Source organism: Vulpes vulpes, chromosome 8 (assembly GCF_048418805.1).
Source record: "Vulpes vulpes isolate BD-2025 chromosome 8, VulVul3, whole genome shotgun sequence".
NCBI lineage: Eukaryota > Metazoa > Chordata > Mammalia > Carnivora > Canidae > Vulpes > Vulpes vulpes.
Genome location: NC_132787.1, coordinates 52,799,704 through 52,816,240, shown reverse-complemented (window position 1 = coordinate 52,816,240; position 16,537 = coordinate 52,799,704). Strand labels below are relative to the sequence as shown.

The window sequence follows — 16,537 nt, the reverse complement described above, 5'->3', positions numbered from 1 at the left end:
CCCTCAATGGGCTCTATTTTACTAACTGCTCCTTTGTGTTTACCAGAGGGCTTGGAGTTGGGCTGGTATGAAGAGGAGAAGGAGGACAGGTGCCCAGATGCATTCATTTTCTGAGGCCTCATCTTGTCCCATAGGCCACTGCTGCCTTGGTGCCCTGGGCCTGGTGTCCCACTCAGTTGTGTGGTGCCACTCAGAGGATAGAAGGGTTGGGTAGATCTGGCATCTGAATGGTTGCTGAGCAGTGAAGCTGAATCAGCAGGAGTGGCTGGGCTGACATCTGTCCAAAAAAGAACATGAGGGAGAAACCAATGGGAAGTCAGAAATAAAGTGGCTTTTTTTTGTTTTTGTTTTTTTTTAGAAATGAAGTGTTTGAAAGATAATTATATTGGGTTGAAAAGTGTCTTCCAAAAAGTCATGTCTACCTGGAACCTTAGAATGTAACCTTATTTGAAAATGGGGTCTTTGCAGATGTAATGTGTTAAGATGAGATGGTACTGGATTAGGGTGGACCTTCATCCAATATGATTGATGTCCTTATATAAGACTGGGAAAGGAGACACAGATAAAAAGACACATGGGGGAGAAGACCACATTACAAGGGAGTCAGGAGGCAGACGCTGGAGTGATACATCTACAAACCAAGGAAGGCTCTCAGCGACCACCAGAAACTAGGAAGAGGCAAGGAAAATGGAGCATGGCCCTGCTGATACCTTGATTTCAGACTTCTAGCCTCCAGAACTTGGACAGACAAATGTCTGTGGTTTTAAAACACACAGTCTGTGACATTTTGTTATAGCAGCCTTAAAAAAACCAAAGTAATCCATGGAATGAAGACTAGAGCAGATGTCAGAGACCTCAAGCACAGGCAGTGATTTCTCTGACATGAGCCACAGTGACATCTTTCAAGATAAGTCTCTTCTGACAAGGGAAACAAAATCAAAATAAACTTTCAGGACTACATCAAAATAAAAAGCTTCTGTGTAGCAAAGGAAACCTTCAACAAAACAAAAAGACAACATACTGAATGAGAATATTTTGCAAATAATGTATCCAATAAGGGGTTAATATTAAAATATGTTTAAAAACTTACATAACTCAACACTAAAAAGCTCCAAATAATCCAATTAAAAAACGGGCAGGGGACATGAATAGATGCTTTTTCAAAGAAGACATGCAGATGGCCAACAGACACTTGAAAAGATGCTTGACATCACTCATCATCAGGGAAATGCAAATCAAAACCACTGTGAGATACCTCCTCACACCTTTAAGAATATCTAGAATAAAAAACACTAGAAATAAGTGTTGGCAAGTGGGAATGTGGAGAAAAAGGAATCCTCGTGTACTGTTGGTAGGAATGCAAGCTGGTGTAGCCACTGTGGAAAACAGTACAGAGGTTCCTTAAAAAGTTAAAAATAGAACTAATATGATCTAGTAATTCTACTTCTGGGTATTTACCCAAAGAAAACAAAAACACAAATTTGAAAAGATACATACATCTGTATGTTTACTGAAGTATTGTTTACAATAGCCAAGACATGGAAGCAGCCCAAGTGTGCACCCATAGATGAATGGATAAAGAAGATGTCGTATTTATATACAATGAAACATTACTCAGCCATATAAAAAAGAACAAAATCTTGCCATTTGTGACAACATGGATGGAGTTACAGGATATAATGCTAAGTGAAATAAGTCAGAGAAAGACAAATACTGTATGATTCCACTCATATGTGGAATTTAAGAAACAAACGAACAAAGAAAAGAAGAGATAGATAAAAAAATCAGACTCAAAGATAGAAAACAAACTGGTGGTTTCCAGAGGGGAGGTGAGTGGGGGAATGGGTGAAATAGGTGAAGGAGATTAAGAGCACACTTACAATGATGAGCACTGAGAAATGTATAGAATTGCTTTTGTTTTTGTTTTTTTTTAGAGAGTGTGAGAGCATGAGGGAGCAGCAGAGGGAGGGGGAGAGAGAGAGAATATTAAGCACGCTTCATGCCAAGTGTGGAGCCTGATGTGGGGCTAAATCTAACAAACCTGAGATCATGACCTGAGCTGAAACCAAAAGTCAGACACTCAACCAACTGAGCTACCCAGTCGCCCCACGGAATTGTTGAATCACTGATCGTACACCTGAAACTAACATAACCCTGTATGCTAACTATACTTGCAGTTTTTTAAAAAAAGAAAAACAAAAAAGTAGTGGTTGCATGTAGTATCTGAGGGTCACAGTGCACATCCAGAAGGGCAAGGGCCCCTCTCCTGGCTCCCTCTATGATTCCCAATGCTGGAACAATCCCAAGGAAGTACTTGCAGAAATGTCTTCTCCAGTAGCAGAACTCACTGCCAATCTTAGAAATAGTGAGATTAAGGAAATGAAGCATTTTGTGGGTTGTGAACAGGTAATACACTCACTCACCAGTCTATGCCCTTGCCAGCAACACAGTGACTAATCCTTCATGAGACTGTTCTACATTGGGAGTTGTTGGAGGAAAAAAAAAAGGAAGATAGCCTCCATTAATAGCCAATGTGTGGAGAACTTAGGCTGACATTCCTGGTGCCTCCCACTCCCCCTGCCTCCTAGTCTGGATGCCTGCTGAGGCTGAGGGATCTCTAAGGAAGGCAAGTGGTGATTTGGATCCCACCCAGCATGGCTCATGAGACTGTAAAACTAATTCTTAAATATAGTTTAGCTTGTCTGGCTCCTGTCCAAAGAATGACTGGGTTATTTCTGCATGGGGGATTGTAGAACCAAAAATATATGGCATCGGCAGCCCCGGTGGCTCAGCAGTTTAGTGCCTGCCTTCAGCCCAGGGTGTGATCCTGGAGACCCAGGATCGAGTCCCAGGTCGGGCTCCCTGCATGGAGCCTGCTTCTCCCTCTGCCTGTGAGTCTGCCTCCCTCTCTCTCTCTCTCTGTCATGAATAAATAAATAAAATCTTTTTAAAAAATGGCATCAATGATGCTGTGAGAACCTGGCCATACCCTTTGCTGTCTCCCTTTGCAAGAAAAACCCACCTGGGTAGGAGGGCCACAATTCAGCTAAAAGTGTGAGTCAGCTCTTTTTCAAAGATTATTAACAAGGACGGCAGAGTAGGCAAGTTTCTCCTCTGAGCAGGTGGGAGTGAAGTCCTTATTTCCCTTCAACCAAGTTCAAGTTCCTCTAAGGAGCTGTGCACTTCAATCAATATCCAGTAGGTCTTCTCCTTTCATTATGGATGGTATTACAGAATACCAGATGGAATTAGTATCGATGTGAAATGAGGAGTAAGGTAAACTACATGAATCCTTCAGCACAATGCCCAACAATGTAGGAACTCAATCAAAAGGGGATTCCCAACCCCTTCCAAACCTCCTTTATCCCCTTTCCAGAACATCAGCTTACTCTCAACCAAGGCCATAGGAAGTCCCAAGTCCAATCAGTAACAATGATCAGCATTTTCATGTCCCGGTCTCCCCTGGCCACACAGCACAGAAAACATGCCCTAGACTGTACACAGAAAAAGCAACAGAGAACAGCCTCTGGCAAGAATAATTCTGCCTTGCAGGGCAGCTGCCACACTAGTCACATTTTTGTTAACTACTCTAGAAGTTCAGAAAACAAAGGAGGAGCAGTGATAAGCCATTGTCCCTCTGAGAAGATAATGACTTTAGATGGAAAAAAGAAGAGTTTCAGTCTCCCTCAGAAAAGAGAGAAGTGGCAGAAAATAAGGCTGATGCCACCCCAGAGGCCACATCTCGTGTGACCGTTCCTACAAGTCATGGCAGGAATTGCAGGTGAGGGGAAGGTGTGTTTTCCCTTCTGCAGTCTCTGGGGTAGCAATGAGGTGGAATCAAGACTTTGGGCACCTGAGTTCAAAGATATATGTAAAACCCCCATTGGCCCCTCAGAAGAGGTCATGTAAATATCAAGGGCACTGCACTTATATATGAATTCTTGGATGAAATTGCAGTGTGTATAGAGTCTTGTCTCATGTGCAGAGGCTAGACCTTTGTCACAAAGAGTGGAGTGAGGAAAACACCAGCTCCAGAAAACCAACAAAAGAGGTGTAGGAAGAGATGACTCCCACCCTGCTTAGTCCCTAATTGCTTGGGCCACAGTGCAGTGGACAGTCTGAGCTTTCCAGTCAGTGGGGTGAGCGAATGTCACCCTGGCGTGGGTGCCCTTCAGTAAGTTCCCTGACTTCATTGAGCCTCAGTGGTCCTTAGCTGTGTTGTAAGATTGGGACACCACCACCTACTTGAGAGGATGGTTGTTGATTAAATGAGGCAAGATACGTAGTCAATACGTAGTCAATACTGTGAACATAGTAGATGCTCAATAAATGTGAATTTCCTTTTTCTTTGGTTGCTATAATCCTAGGGGAAACATTATGCTGCTCTGATCCTCAGGGTGAAATGAGAAACAGGAATAGTACCAGGTCAAACCCATTATGGCTCATTCATTGCCTAAAACAGCCAATTTGGAAAAAAAAATACCAGATATAGCCAGACACTAAGGATGGTTTCTCAGTTTTGCCAGAATTTGAGATTGATATAGTTCTCTAAAGATAGAAACACTTTTCTTGGGAGGCAAATTAAAGAGAAAACTGAGCAGGAGAAAATTAAGGTTTGATTTTAAATGTACTCTCCTCCTCCAACTCTCACCAAGGCTACCCAAGGGCCCTTCTTGGCGGCTTCTCGGGGATTCAGCCTGGACCCAAGACACATCCCAGTTAATGTGGGTTTAGAGGACATTATAGCTGAATTACTAGAATGACGGATGAGATCTGTAAATCCACAAATGATTACGGATATTTTGTGGTAAACAGAAAATAGGAAACGTGACTGTTTACCCAAGGATTCCAAGATCAGAGGCCCAATCTCAGTGATGTTCATGTTCATGTTCATGCCAGTGATCTGAAAGATGATGTGATCAGGTTACAGTGATGAGGGAGTGTTTGCCCCTTCCCCTTCCCAACTCATGACTCCTCCCCTCAAGTCCAACACCATGTATGTGCCAGAGGGGGGCTGGTGGCTGATGCTGTGTAGGACTAGGAATGAAAGAGAGCTGACACCCTCGGAGGCTATGCTTGGCACTGAGTCCCAGACCTGTGCTCTACCAGGGACCTCACAGTGGATCTGCAGGGCCTGGGTGCATAGACATCTCATGCTGTGTAGACCAAGGAGCAAATACCTTGCACCTGGACCCTGTCTGGGTACTCACTGGCCACATCCACTGAAGGGTGTACTTCTTGCTCTTCATGAAGCAGAGAAGTACTGCTGGAGGAGAAATGGGCAGCAGACTGGGCCTGGTCTCTGGAGTGGATCTGGGGCAAAGTCTGGGGCTGGGCCTCCTGCCTGGTCTTTAGGACTTCTGTCACTTTACCCTTCTTTTGCATCTCCCTTAGGATACTGGAGGGGTAAGAAAGACAATGGAGGGGATCCCTGGGTGGCTCAGCGGTTTGGTGCCTGCCTTTGGCCCAGGGCGCGATCCTGGAGTCCCGGGATCGAGTCCCGCGTCGGGCTCCCGGCATGGAGCCTGGTTCTCCCTCCTCCTGTGTCTCTGCCTCTTTCTCTCTCTCTCTGTGTCTATCATAAATAAAAATAAATAAATAAATCTTAAAAAAAAAAAGAAAGAAAGACAATGGAAAAATAAAGGTCACTTGATATAGCTGTAGTGATCTGGAAGCTCACTTGATATAGCTGTAGTGATCTGGAAGCTTCTGGAAGCTCACAGGATGAGCCCTGGAAGTCAAAGAGACTGTTCCTTTGGAGGAGAAGCCAAACAGCTTATTTCTGTTTGGGGGTGGAGAGTGAGGGACAGGGGAGAACAAGAGTTGCCCAGTGCCTTGGCCACATACATCCGGAGGAAGGGAGAAGACCCACTCGGCCCTTTAAATAATACTCCTGGCTCCTTCACAAGACAACCAGAGGTCCATAAGAGTTCAACACACTCTGTGAACATGATGCGTTCAGTAGTATTTGCAGTGGCCCACTTAAAACTGTTTCCCGAGGTGATATGGCCTCCCAGGCATCTTGTAGTTTCTAGACCTCCTTCTGTAAGTATTGTCATACAGTATAATTTTTTTGCAAGGACAATTTGTAACTATTTAACATCTGCCAGCACCTCTTGGGTCACCATTGAAGAAACTAGATATAATCTCAGTCTTTAAAGATGTAAGGGAAATCAGAGGGGGTCCCTGGTGGTACAGGAGACTCTTAAGAGTGGATAGTTAGGTTAGAGCAGCTTTGTGTTGCTAAATCGGTGAACTAATATGAGAATGGGACCAAAATAATAATAAATTTTTAAAAATAGGAAACGAGATCACTTCATCACTAGGGATACATAATAATTGGATGTTATAATCAGCCATTTGCTTTTATTGGGTGAGATCTCCCTCTTCTTTGAGCTTCTGGCCCTTGCTTCTAAATCCTTCACCAGATTATATGTTTCACAGCCCCTGAAAATTGGGAGTTACCTGAGGGTCCTCAGCATCTGTCCTGCTCCATTCTTCTCATGTGTACAGGCATCTAAAAGCCAGATTCAAAAAGGACTAGTCATAATTTAAGCAGGTCTCATTTCTCAGATTACAAGCAAACACTGAATTTTCTCTGGGATCAGATGTGACTACTTGATTTTCCAGTCCAGGATACTCTGAATTTCCTCAGGAGAGGAAATTGGGTTGAGACTTTGGAGAACTTGCCCAGCAGGCTTTCCTGAGCCCACCACAAAGGTCATCATCTTTACTTGCTCTGTCCTGGGTCAAAGTCAAAAGCTAAAAATGTCTCTTTTCCTACAGGCCAGGAGACACTTGTCCAGAGGCCTCTGGGCCACTCCAACCAGAGCCTCCAAGTCCTGCCACAAAGGTGGTTCCCAGTACTACATCTGTATGCCCTGTCACAGCTTTCATGCAGAACCTACTCCTGTCTCTGTGGAGGTGACAGACATTCCTGACCTACCTCTGCATCTGCCATCAGATGCCCACACAGTGGCCTCCAGCCTGCCCTTACTATGTGCCCTCAGGCACTCTAGGGAATATTCTATTAAAAAGGCACGTGAAATAACTAACGTTCCACCACCAGGAATAGTATATACAGTGTCTGAACCATGCCCAAATCAGCATGATTCTTTTATCTTTTTTTTTTTTTTTTCAGTGAGCCAATGAATGCTGCTGATTTGAACCTTAGAACAATCATGCTGGTATCATTCGACCTAAATTTTTAGGCGAGGAAACAGAAATCAAGAGAAGTATGAACATGTCCAGAGCTAATAAATGAACACATACAGGCTAAAGCCGGGGTCTTTAGATCCTAATTCAGGGCTCTATTCACAGCAACTAGCTACCTCCCCTCTACCTATCTTTCTGCCAGTTAGTTTCAGATTAATGCTATCACCGCCCAGAGTTGCCTTTTGTCCTAGTGGCCATATGCCATGAGAGATAAAGGAGCTGGTCATCATCCTGGCATCCCCATTCCTGCATGCTTCTCCTCATTGTTCCTCACCAGCCAGTCCTGACTGGTTCCAGGATGGTGTCTACGAAGTGGAACATCAGATTGAAAAGTCACTTGTAGATGTGGGCTTGTCTGAACCTTGGTCCTTGTGAGGGACTGAAGGTCCTCCTGAGCCCTGGGGCCAGCTTACCTGTGCCGAATTTGCTGGCAAGGCTCTCTGCCAGCTGGGTCCCCTTGGTCAGGTGCTCACGGAAGTGCTGCTCCATGTAGTGGTCAACTTTATTGCTGCTAAGGAGTTCCTCAAAGGTTTTCATGGTATTCCTGACATGCTGGATGAGAAGGGATGAGAAAGCTCTCCCCATCCTCATCTTTTGCCTCAGGTGGGTCAACTCCCGAGCCTGATCCTGGATCAAGGAGTGGTATTTCCTAAAGTGGGAAAGAAACAGTAAGGAGGGGAAAGAGGGGCTGATTCAGCAGAAGGCACTTAGAGAATTTCACCCCAAAAACCCCTACACTGAATTATATAGTACATGTTTAGTGACCTGAATGTGGTAAAAGGAATGAAGGAAAACAAAGTTTTCTTCTGTTTGAAAAATCCCTTCTACAAGTGTCTTTCCCCAGCCCCATACTTCTGAAAATGGAACCAGCCTTTCTTCTCTAGTTCTGTTTTAAAATCTGCTCTCATGGGATGCCTGGGTGGCTCAGTGGTTGAGCATCTGCCTTTGGCTCAGGGTGTAATCCCAAGGTCCTGGGATCGAGTTGCACATGGGGCTCCCTGCAAGAGGCCTGCTTCTCCCTCTGCCTATGTCTCTGCCTCTCTCTGTGTCTCTCATGAATAAATAAATAAAATCTTTAAAAAATAAAATAAAATAAAATCTGCTCCCCGTTGCCTGGGTGGCTCAGCAGTTGAGCGTCTGCCTTCGGCTCAGGGTGTGATCCCGAAGTCCCAGATTCGAGTCCCACATTGGGCTCCTTGTTCCTTGTGTGGAGCCTGCTTCTCCCTTTGCATGTGTCTCTGCCCCTCTCTCTGTGTCTCTTATGAATAAACAAATAAAATCTTTAAAAAGAAAATCTGCTCCAGTCACTCTCTTTAGTTTATAAACCATCTCAATACAGTAAACAAAGCCAGGCGTTAATTGGAAAGTTGAAAGGAAAACATATGAGAAAAGAGATCACTTGTTGTAGGCAGCAGGATTTTTCTCTCACCAGGATGGACCTTTTTCTTATAGATAGCCAAGGCTCCCTTGGCAGGGCATCTTCCAGTTCAATTTAACCACTGTATTCTGCTGCTTCTGTATGCTCCAGGGTAACGAACCAACAGTGTTTCACTCATAGAGCTCAAAAGAATGACCCAAAAAATGATCTCCAAAAAAATGATGTGAACTAATTTAGTATCCCATAATATCCTGGCGAACATGACTACTATTTGTTATGGAGGAGAGTAGAAGGGAAGGTTTTGGTTCATCTTGTTTCTGAGAGATGGAATGCAGCTGAATGGATGAAGCAGGAAGCAGCAGGCCTGGACTGTAACCCCAATGCGCTTTACCCTCCCACTGCAAACCCAGGAAGTCACTTTACTACTTTGTGCCTCAGTTTCTTCATCTGCTAAGTGAGGGTAAAATAACTACTTTTCCCTTTTAGAAATATGGTCAGGATTGAACTTTATTTTAAATGTTGGGATGAGTACAGCAATGCCAGTAAAGTATTTATCTTATCAAAAAGAAAACAGATGATTATCACTCATTACTTCAACAATGGTGAATTTATCAGACCAACTTGACATCCTCTGATTTCACCAGTTTCTCTTGGAGACTTTGCCAGTGTTGTCCGTATTGTGCCAGCACAGGTGCTAGTTGTTTCCCGAGAAGCTGAAATTTGCCTGAGGCCCAGAGTCACTGGTCTAGAACAGGTAATCCAGGCATCAGAAGAGCCAGTATGGGGATCAGGACAGGTCATCCTCAAGGCAGCATCAAACCCTACTTGGACTTTTTAAACCATGCTATACTTTATTCACATTTCTGACCAACATTTCTCATATCATCAGGCAGCTGCTTCCTAGACTAAGAGCTCTTTCAGAGCCAGGAGTGTTTTAGTTGTCCTATGTACACAGCCAAACACAAAGGAGGCTCTCAGTAAACACTTTTTTCCAACTATGGGAAACAGAAGTCCTTACAAACCTCTACTCATCCTTCACTCTGTTCCTGTCCTAAATGTCCCAAATGTTCCTGTCCCTAAATGTCAGGGATACTATGCATTTTCCACTGATGTAGAAAACCCTTGCCCCTAAGAAAGATTCTGTACTCTCTTGGGGAGTTCTATGAAATGGGACTTCCTCAGACTTGCAGGATATTGTCAATCCTGAGTCCCTAACATTTCCTAGGTAGCTTCTCCACTCTAAGCACAACACTCAAGAACCTCTTCCTTGGAAAACAAATATGAGGAAACCTTTACTGAAATTAAATGGGCTTTACAGAATCCTCTTGCACTTGGACTTCCTACATTACATTGTTTGGTCAGGAATGTAATAATCAAGTATTGGGAGCCCTTACTCAAGAAGATGAAGAAAAAATAAGTCCTACGGCCTTTTATGGCTTACAATTGCGTTCAAAGGCCAGGACATACCCAAACTGTTTAAAGGTATAGCTGCAGCTACTAAAATGACAGACTTCTCCTTAAAACTGTTCAGGGAAATAAATTAAATTTATAGGTCCCTCATGCTGTAGAAAGTTTGCCAAACACTGAGTATACACAGCATTTCTCAGCTAGTAGACAACATTTTGTGAGATTCTACTCTTGTCTCCTCAGTGTTCTTCCTTGCAACTCTCTCTCTTTTTAAAATTTAAATATTTATTTTAGAGAATGAGCACAGGGAGTGGCAGAGGGAGAAGGAGAAGCAAGCTCCCCAATGAGCAGGGAGCCTGATTCCTGCAACTCTTTAAATGCTGCTACCCTCCTATCCTTACCCAACAAAGGAGAGACTCATAACTGTTGACTTGGTCTCCCCAAATCAAATTCCTAGATTAGATTTACGAGAAACCCTATTAGTCAATCCGGATTTAGTACTCTGCATTGTTGTCTCCTATGCCAAAAATTCTGAAGGAAAATATCAAGCTAAACATGCTGTCACTACATAACATGAGTTATTAGGAAGAGGAGACTTTTCTTTACTTAATTCAACCCAACCTGCAGAGTTGGTGGCTCTCACTGGAGCCTGTAAATTGACAAAAGAAAAAACCGCAACTATTTACACCAATAGCAGGTATGCCTTCTGAGTAGTTCATGACTTTGGTATGCTCTGGAAACAATCTTTTTTCCTTCCAAGTAATCTCTACACCTACCGTGGGGCTCAAACCCACAACCCTGAGATCAAGAGTCATATGCCCTAACACCGAGCCGGCCAGGTGCCCCTGGAAAGAAAGATTTTCAGCATCAAGTGGTACACCTATAAAATAAGAACTCTGGTTGCTGACCTCCTCTCTACATTATTATCACCCTCATAAGTTGCTGTCATAGAAATTGAGGCTCATACCCTCCTATCAGACCCTGAATGCCAGGGAAATGCAATGGCTAAATTCCATGCTAAGGCTCCTACTCAAGAGATTCCCAATGTACCAAAACTTAAAATAACTCCGTAAGATGGCCAAGGGATAGATACTAAACCTTTTGGTAAAGCCATTTTCCTGAATTTCCATAACCGATGGTCTACTGTAAATCCAATCAGATTACTTAAGATGATTTGTGTAATAGACAAAATACTGAATGCACCAGGAAGGATACAAATTTATCATAAAAAGAGAACTCTGAAGGGCACATATGACTGGCTGGTGCTTCCCAAATCCTTCAATTGCCACTCTTGCGAATGCTTCAAGTGACTACCCACCATGGAATTGGCTAAATGTCTTGAATTATGAAAAAATATCATGAGTAATTGTTCTAAACCAGCATGACAAATTTAAATCAATATTTAACCTGGGTAAAACCATTAAACTAACCCCAGGGGCTGCTCTCCTACTACCTGGACCATTTGAACATTTTCAATAATTTGAACAATTATACTTTTTCAATTGTCTCCTTCTATGGGCTACCAATATGTACTTGTAGTAGTATATCTTTTTTTCTAGATGGATAGAAGCATTCCTATGTGGGCAAGCTGATGACACTACAGTAGCAGAGAAATGATTAGAAAATGTTTTTCTATTCAGGAGAATCTCAAATGAAATTTCAAATGATAAATGACTTATTTTCCCTGGACAGGTTATTAAACAACTAAACAAGGTTATTCAAACATTATGGCACTATCGTTGTCTCCATCATCCTCAGTCTTTAGGGGAGGTTGAATGTACCCATGATATTCTAAGATTAAAACTGGAAAAATTGACTGAAACCACAGGAGTACCTTGGCCTAAAGTGTTACCCTTAGCCCTTATGACAATGAAGTCAACACCTTTTGGGAAACATAAATTAATACCTTATGAATTTATCACTAGGCAACCCATACCTTTGATGATAGAACCCCATGCATATTCTGCCCTTGTAAATTCTAATATGACCCAATACTTAATTTAAATTTTTTTTATTTTTAAAAGATTTTACTTATTTATTTGAAAGAGCTCAAGCATGTAAGAGAGCACAAGCAGAGGGAGCTGCGGGCAGAGAGAGAGATAGAAGCAAGCTCCCTACTGAGCAGAGGACCAAACGTGGGGGCTCAATCCCAGGACCCTGGGATCATGATCCTAGCCAAAGGCAGACACTTAACCGACTGAACCAGCCGGGCGCTCCATGACCCAGTACTTTAAAGTATGGATGCTGTATTCAAAAACATATTCAACAAGTCAAGGAAGCTTTTAGGAGCCCTCTGCCTGATGAAAAGTTTATACTTCATACACTGGAACCTGGAAACAGAGTGTTCTGAAAGAGATATCAATGAAAAATAACACTTATACCTTGATGAAAAGGGCTCTACCAGGTTCTGTTTTTTTCACACAGCAGTTAAACTATAGGGTATTGATTGAACTTTGGAACCATGCCTCCTGGTTCTCAATTTTTGGACTTGTTACCCTATGGCTAACTTAAAATTAAGGATTTCAAGGAAAAACAAACAAACAAAACTTCCCTTGAGGCACACAACAAGGCAAAGTAGATAGTTTATACCTAAGATCACAGAAAAAGATTCTGCTGGATCCCTTTTTCCAGGACTTATTTTTATAACAATTATTGTAATATTACTGCTTTACAAGCTAACACAAAACATTCACAATCATGTTCCTTATTCTGTTAGGGATTTTCTCTACCCACTAAGGCCTACCACTCAAGGCATACTCTACTAATCAAAATGATTATTGATTATGTACCCACTTACATGTTCAGGAAGACTCTCAGTTAATATTAGAACTAGCTTCTATACATGCTTAGATGACAGGAAAATGGCTTTACAAAAATATTTGGTATCTATTTGTTGACTATGTTAACTAACACTTATGGCCAATTAATCTGGCACTGGGAGGAAGCTTGGAAGCTATAGGATGGCCCATAACCACTGCATATGTCATTGCTGGGAATCTGTCCCTTTGCATAGAAAACCTTCAATGATACTGGACCTAATTTAGGGCATGTTTTAGACTCACTCTATAATCACACACTTTGGTTTGACTCAGATGATGGAGACTGGGTTTCTGTATATAACAACACAGATTTTAAAATAGATAATGAAAATGATACTTTTGGTTATGCTATTAGGAAAATCACTGAATCTAAACTTAACTTAGCTTATTCTTCCAAAAAAGTAAATATTATCTTGGGCCACTTCTTGCATATGCCTCTGAAAATCATAGATGAAATTCAGATTGTTCCCCCAAATTGGCATGTTCCCCCAAATAAACCAAGGCCTTTAAACCAATCCTCAATCATTAGGAAAACTCAAATGATATAATCAATCACTGAAAATAATAAACAACCTCTGCATTCTCACTATATAAGCTATCTTATAACAATATACCTTTGAGCCTCATTTCACTGTCAGTTTGAGAGCTCCCAGGTGTAAACTATTTTTATGTGTACAATAAACTCTAATTAATATTTTAGTGATATAATGGTTTCAATCTTGCTATTTCTAGATTTTCTGACACTCAATTACCTCTAACTTTCTCATTCACACCCCAACTTTGGCTACCCAACACCCCCAGCACCTCTCCCCTTTTTCTCACTCTCTTTTCCGAGCCAAAAAGATGCTCCCCTCCATCTGCTCCTTCAGATCTGAGATCTCAGGATATAATGCTGGCACAGTGTTCCTTGCAAAATACACATACATGCATACATGCACACAGGACCATAGACATACACTAGGGGACAGGGCTTAGTCCTGGCTGCAATTACTAAGTTAATAGACCTTTTAACGTCCCAGTCCAACAAGATGTAGAAAATACTAGTGCAGGAAGAGGCCTCATCCTATTTTATAGATGAAGACACTGAGACCCACAGAGAGCAAGAAATACATCTGAGATACATCAATAATATCTCAATAAACCTGGAATAGGGAGAAATACACCTGAGCTCCCATCATTAGTTGGTGGAAGAACCATTATTAAAAATGTTGGCTCTAGGGATCCTTGGGTGGCGCAGCAGTTTAGTGCCTGTCTTTGGCCCAGGGTACGATCCTGGAGACCTGGGATCGAATCCCACATCGGGCTCCCTGCATGGAGCCTGCTTCTGCCTATGTCTCTGCCTCTCTCTCTGCGTGTGACTATCGTGAATAAATAAATAAAATCTTTAAAAAAAATGTTGGCTCCAAGTTCTCATTCTAATATTCTTTATCAGTACCATTAGTATCCTCTTGCTCTGAGTTTCAGGGGTCTCTGAGATAAACAAGGCTATTTTACTTTTAAAACAAGGCCTTTTACTGGAATACATTTATCATTCTGGATTCTATAAGGTCTATTATTTATCCTCAGCCAGTTTCCCAATAATAGATAATATTTATCACAATGACAGTTAAAATGTATTTAGGTAGGGGTGCCTGGGTGGCTCAGTCAATTAAGTATCTGACTCTTGATTTTGGCTCAGATCATGATCTCAGAGTCATGATATTGAGCCCTGCATTGGACTCCATGCTGAGTGTGGAATCTGCTTCAGATTTTCTCTCTCTTTCCGTCTGCCCTTCTCCTCATCCCCTACTCATACATGCTCTTTTCTCTCTAAAAATTTTTTTAAGGTAATTCTATTTTTAAAATATGGTTATTTGAAAAGATCAATAAAATCAATAAGCTTCTAGCCAGACTAAGAAAAAGAGAGAGAAGACACAGATTACTAATACCAGAAATAAAAGTGGGGATCACATAGAGCTGATGGACAATAAAAGGATGATAAAGAAATGCTATGAACAACTCTATACCCACAAATTTGATAGCCTAGATAAAATGGTCCAGTTACTTGAAAAACACAATCTGCCAAGGTACACGCAAGAAGAAATAAACAATCTGAATAGACCTACGCCTATTAGAAACACTGAATCAATAATTAATAACCTTCCCTGGGTGCCTCCAGGGCTCAGGCATCCAACTCTTGATTTCAGCTCAGGTCTTGATCTCAGTGTTGTGAGTTCAAGCCTTGCATTGGGCTCCATGCTGGGTATGGAGCCTATTTAAATAAATAAATAAATAAATAAATAAATAAATAAATAAATAAATATTTAAGAAAATAATTAAGAACCTTCCAAAACAGAAAGCACCAGGCCCAAATGAGCTCACAGTAAATTCTACCAAACCTTTAAGAAAATAATTCTCTACAGTCTTTCTACAGAAGATAGAAGCAGAGGAGATACTTTCCAACTTATTCTGAGGTTAACATTATCCTAATATCAAAACCAGACAAAGAAAAAGAAAACCTTACAGAACAATATCTCTCATGAGCACAGATACAAAAATCTTCAGTAAAACATTAGTAAATTGAATCCAACAATGTATAAGATGAATTATACAACACACCAAGTGAGATTTTTTTCCAGATATACAGAGCTGATTTCAGTATTTGAAAATTAACTAATGTAATTGAGCACATCAACAGGCTACTGAAGAAAAAAATCACATGATCACATGATCACTAAAACAAAACAAAAACAAACAAACAAACAAACAAACAAACAAACAAAAACCTTTGGCAAACTAGAAATACAGGGGAAAATTTCCTCAACTTGATAAAGAATATTTACAAAAAACATACAGCTAGTATCATAATTAGTGGTAAGGAACTAGAAGTTTTCCACCCAAATCAGAAACAAGGTAAGAGTGTCCCCTCTCACTACTCCTTTTAAACCTTGTATTGGAAGTCCCAGATAATGCAATAAGACACACACACACACACACAAAGGAACTATATAAGGTTTATAGATTGGAAAGGAAGAAATAAAACCATCTTCGTTTGCAAATGACACAACTGTCTACATAGAAAATCTGAAAGGATTGACAAAAAACTCTTGCAACTAGAAAGTGATTAAAGTCAGGTTGCAGAATACAAGGTTAATGTACAAAAATCAGTTGCTTTTCTACATACCAGCAATGGAATTTAAAATTGAAAACAATATCATTTACATTAATATCTCCCAAATGGCATACTTATGTAAAAATCTAGCAAAATATGTACAAGATCTATATAAAGAAAACAAAACTATGATGAAAGGAAATCAAACGGAATTAAATAAATAAATATTTCATGTTGATGGATGGGAAGATTCAATATTATCAAGATGGCAGGTCTTCCCAACTTCATCCAAAGATTCAAAACAATTCCAATCAAAATCCCAGCAAGTTATTTTTATGGTTACTAACAAACCAATTCTAAGGTTTATATGGAGAGGCAAAAGAAGCAGAATAACCCAAAAGAAGAACAAAGTCGAAGGACTGACACTACTGACTTCAAGACTTACTACAAAGCTATCAGTAATCCAGAAAGTGTGATATTGGTGAAAGAATTGAACAAAACCAATGGAACAGAATAGACAGCCCATTAAAACATGAAACAGACTCATAAAAATATAGTTGACTGATCTTTGACAAAGGAGCAAAGGCAACACAATGGAGGAAAAAACCGTCTTTCAACAAATGATGC

The 16,537-nt window shown here is 41.2% G+C and overlaps 1 protein-coding gene across 3 annotated transcripts in view; it reads right to left on the bottom strand.

Moving 5' to 3' along the window:
* LOC112907679 (NBPF family member NBPF6-like protein) overlaps nucleotides 1-16,537 on the bottom strand; it is a 37,730-nt gene that overhangs the window by 2,945 nt on the left and 18,248 nt on the right. Inside the window, exons 3-5 of one of the 3 annotated variants that reach the window (XM_072766675.1) lie at nucleotides 7,629-7,864; nucleotides 6,466-6,517; nucleotides 44-277 (exon numbers count right to left, since the gene is read on the bottom strand). In XM_072766675.1, the coding sequence (XP_072622776.1) occupies nucleotides 253-277; nucleotides 6,466-6,517; nucleotides 7,629-7,864 (313 nt within the window). In that variant the 3' untranslated portion in view covers nucleotides 44-252. Of the gene's footprint in view, nucleotides 1-43; nucleotides 278-2,515; nucleotides 5,576-6,465; nucleotides 6,518-7,628; nucleotides 7,865-16,537 lie in introns of those variants that run through there. The other 2 variants (XM_072766674.1, XM_025982980.2) reach the window with 2 other exon arrangements.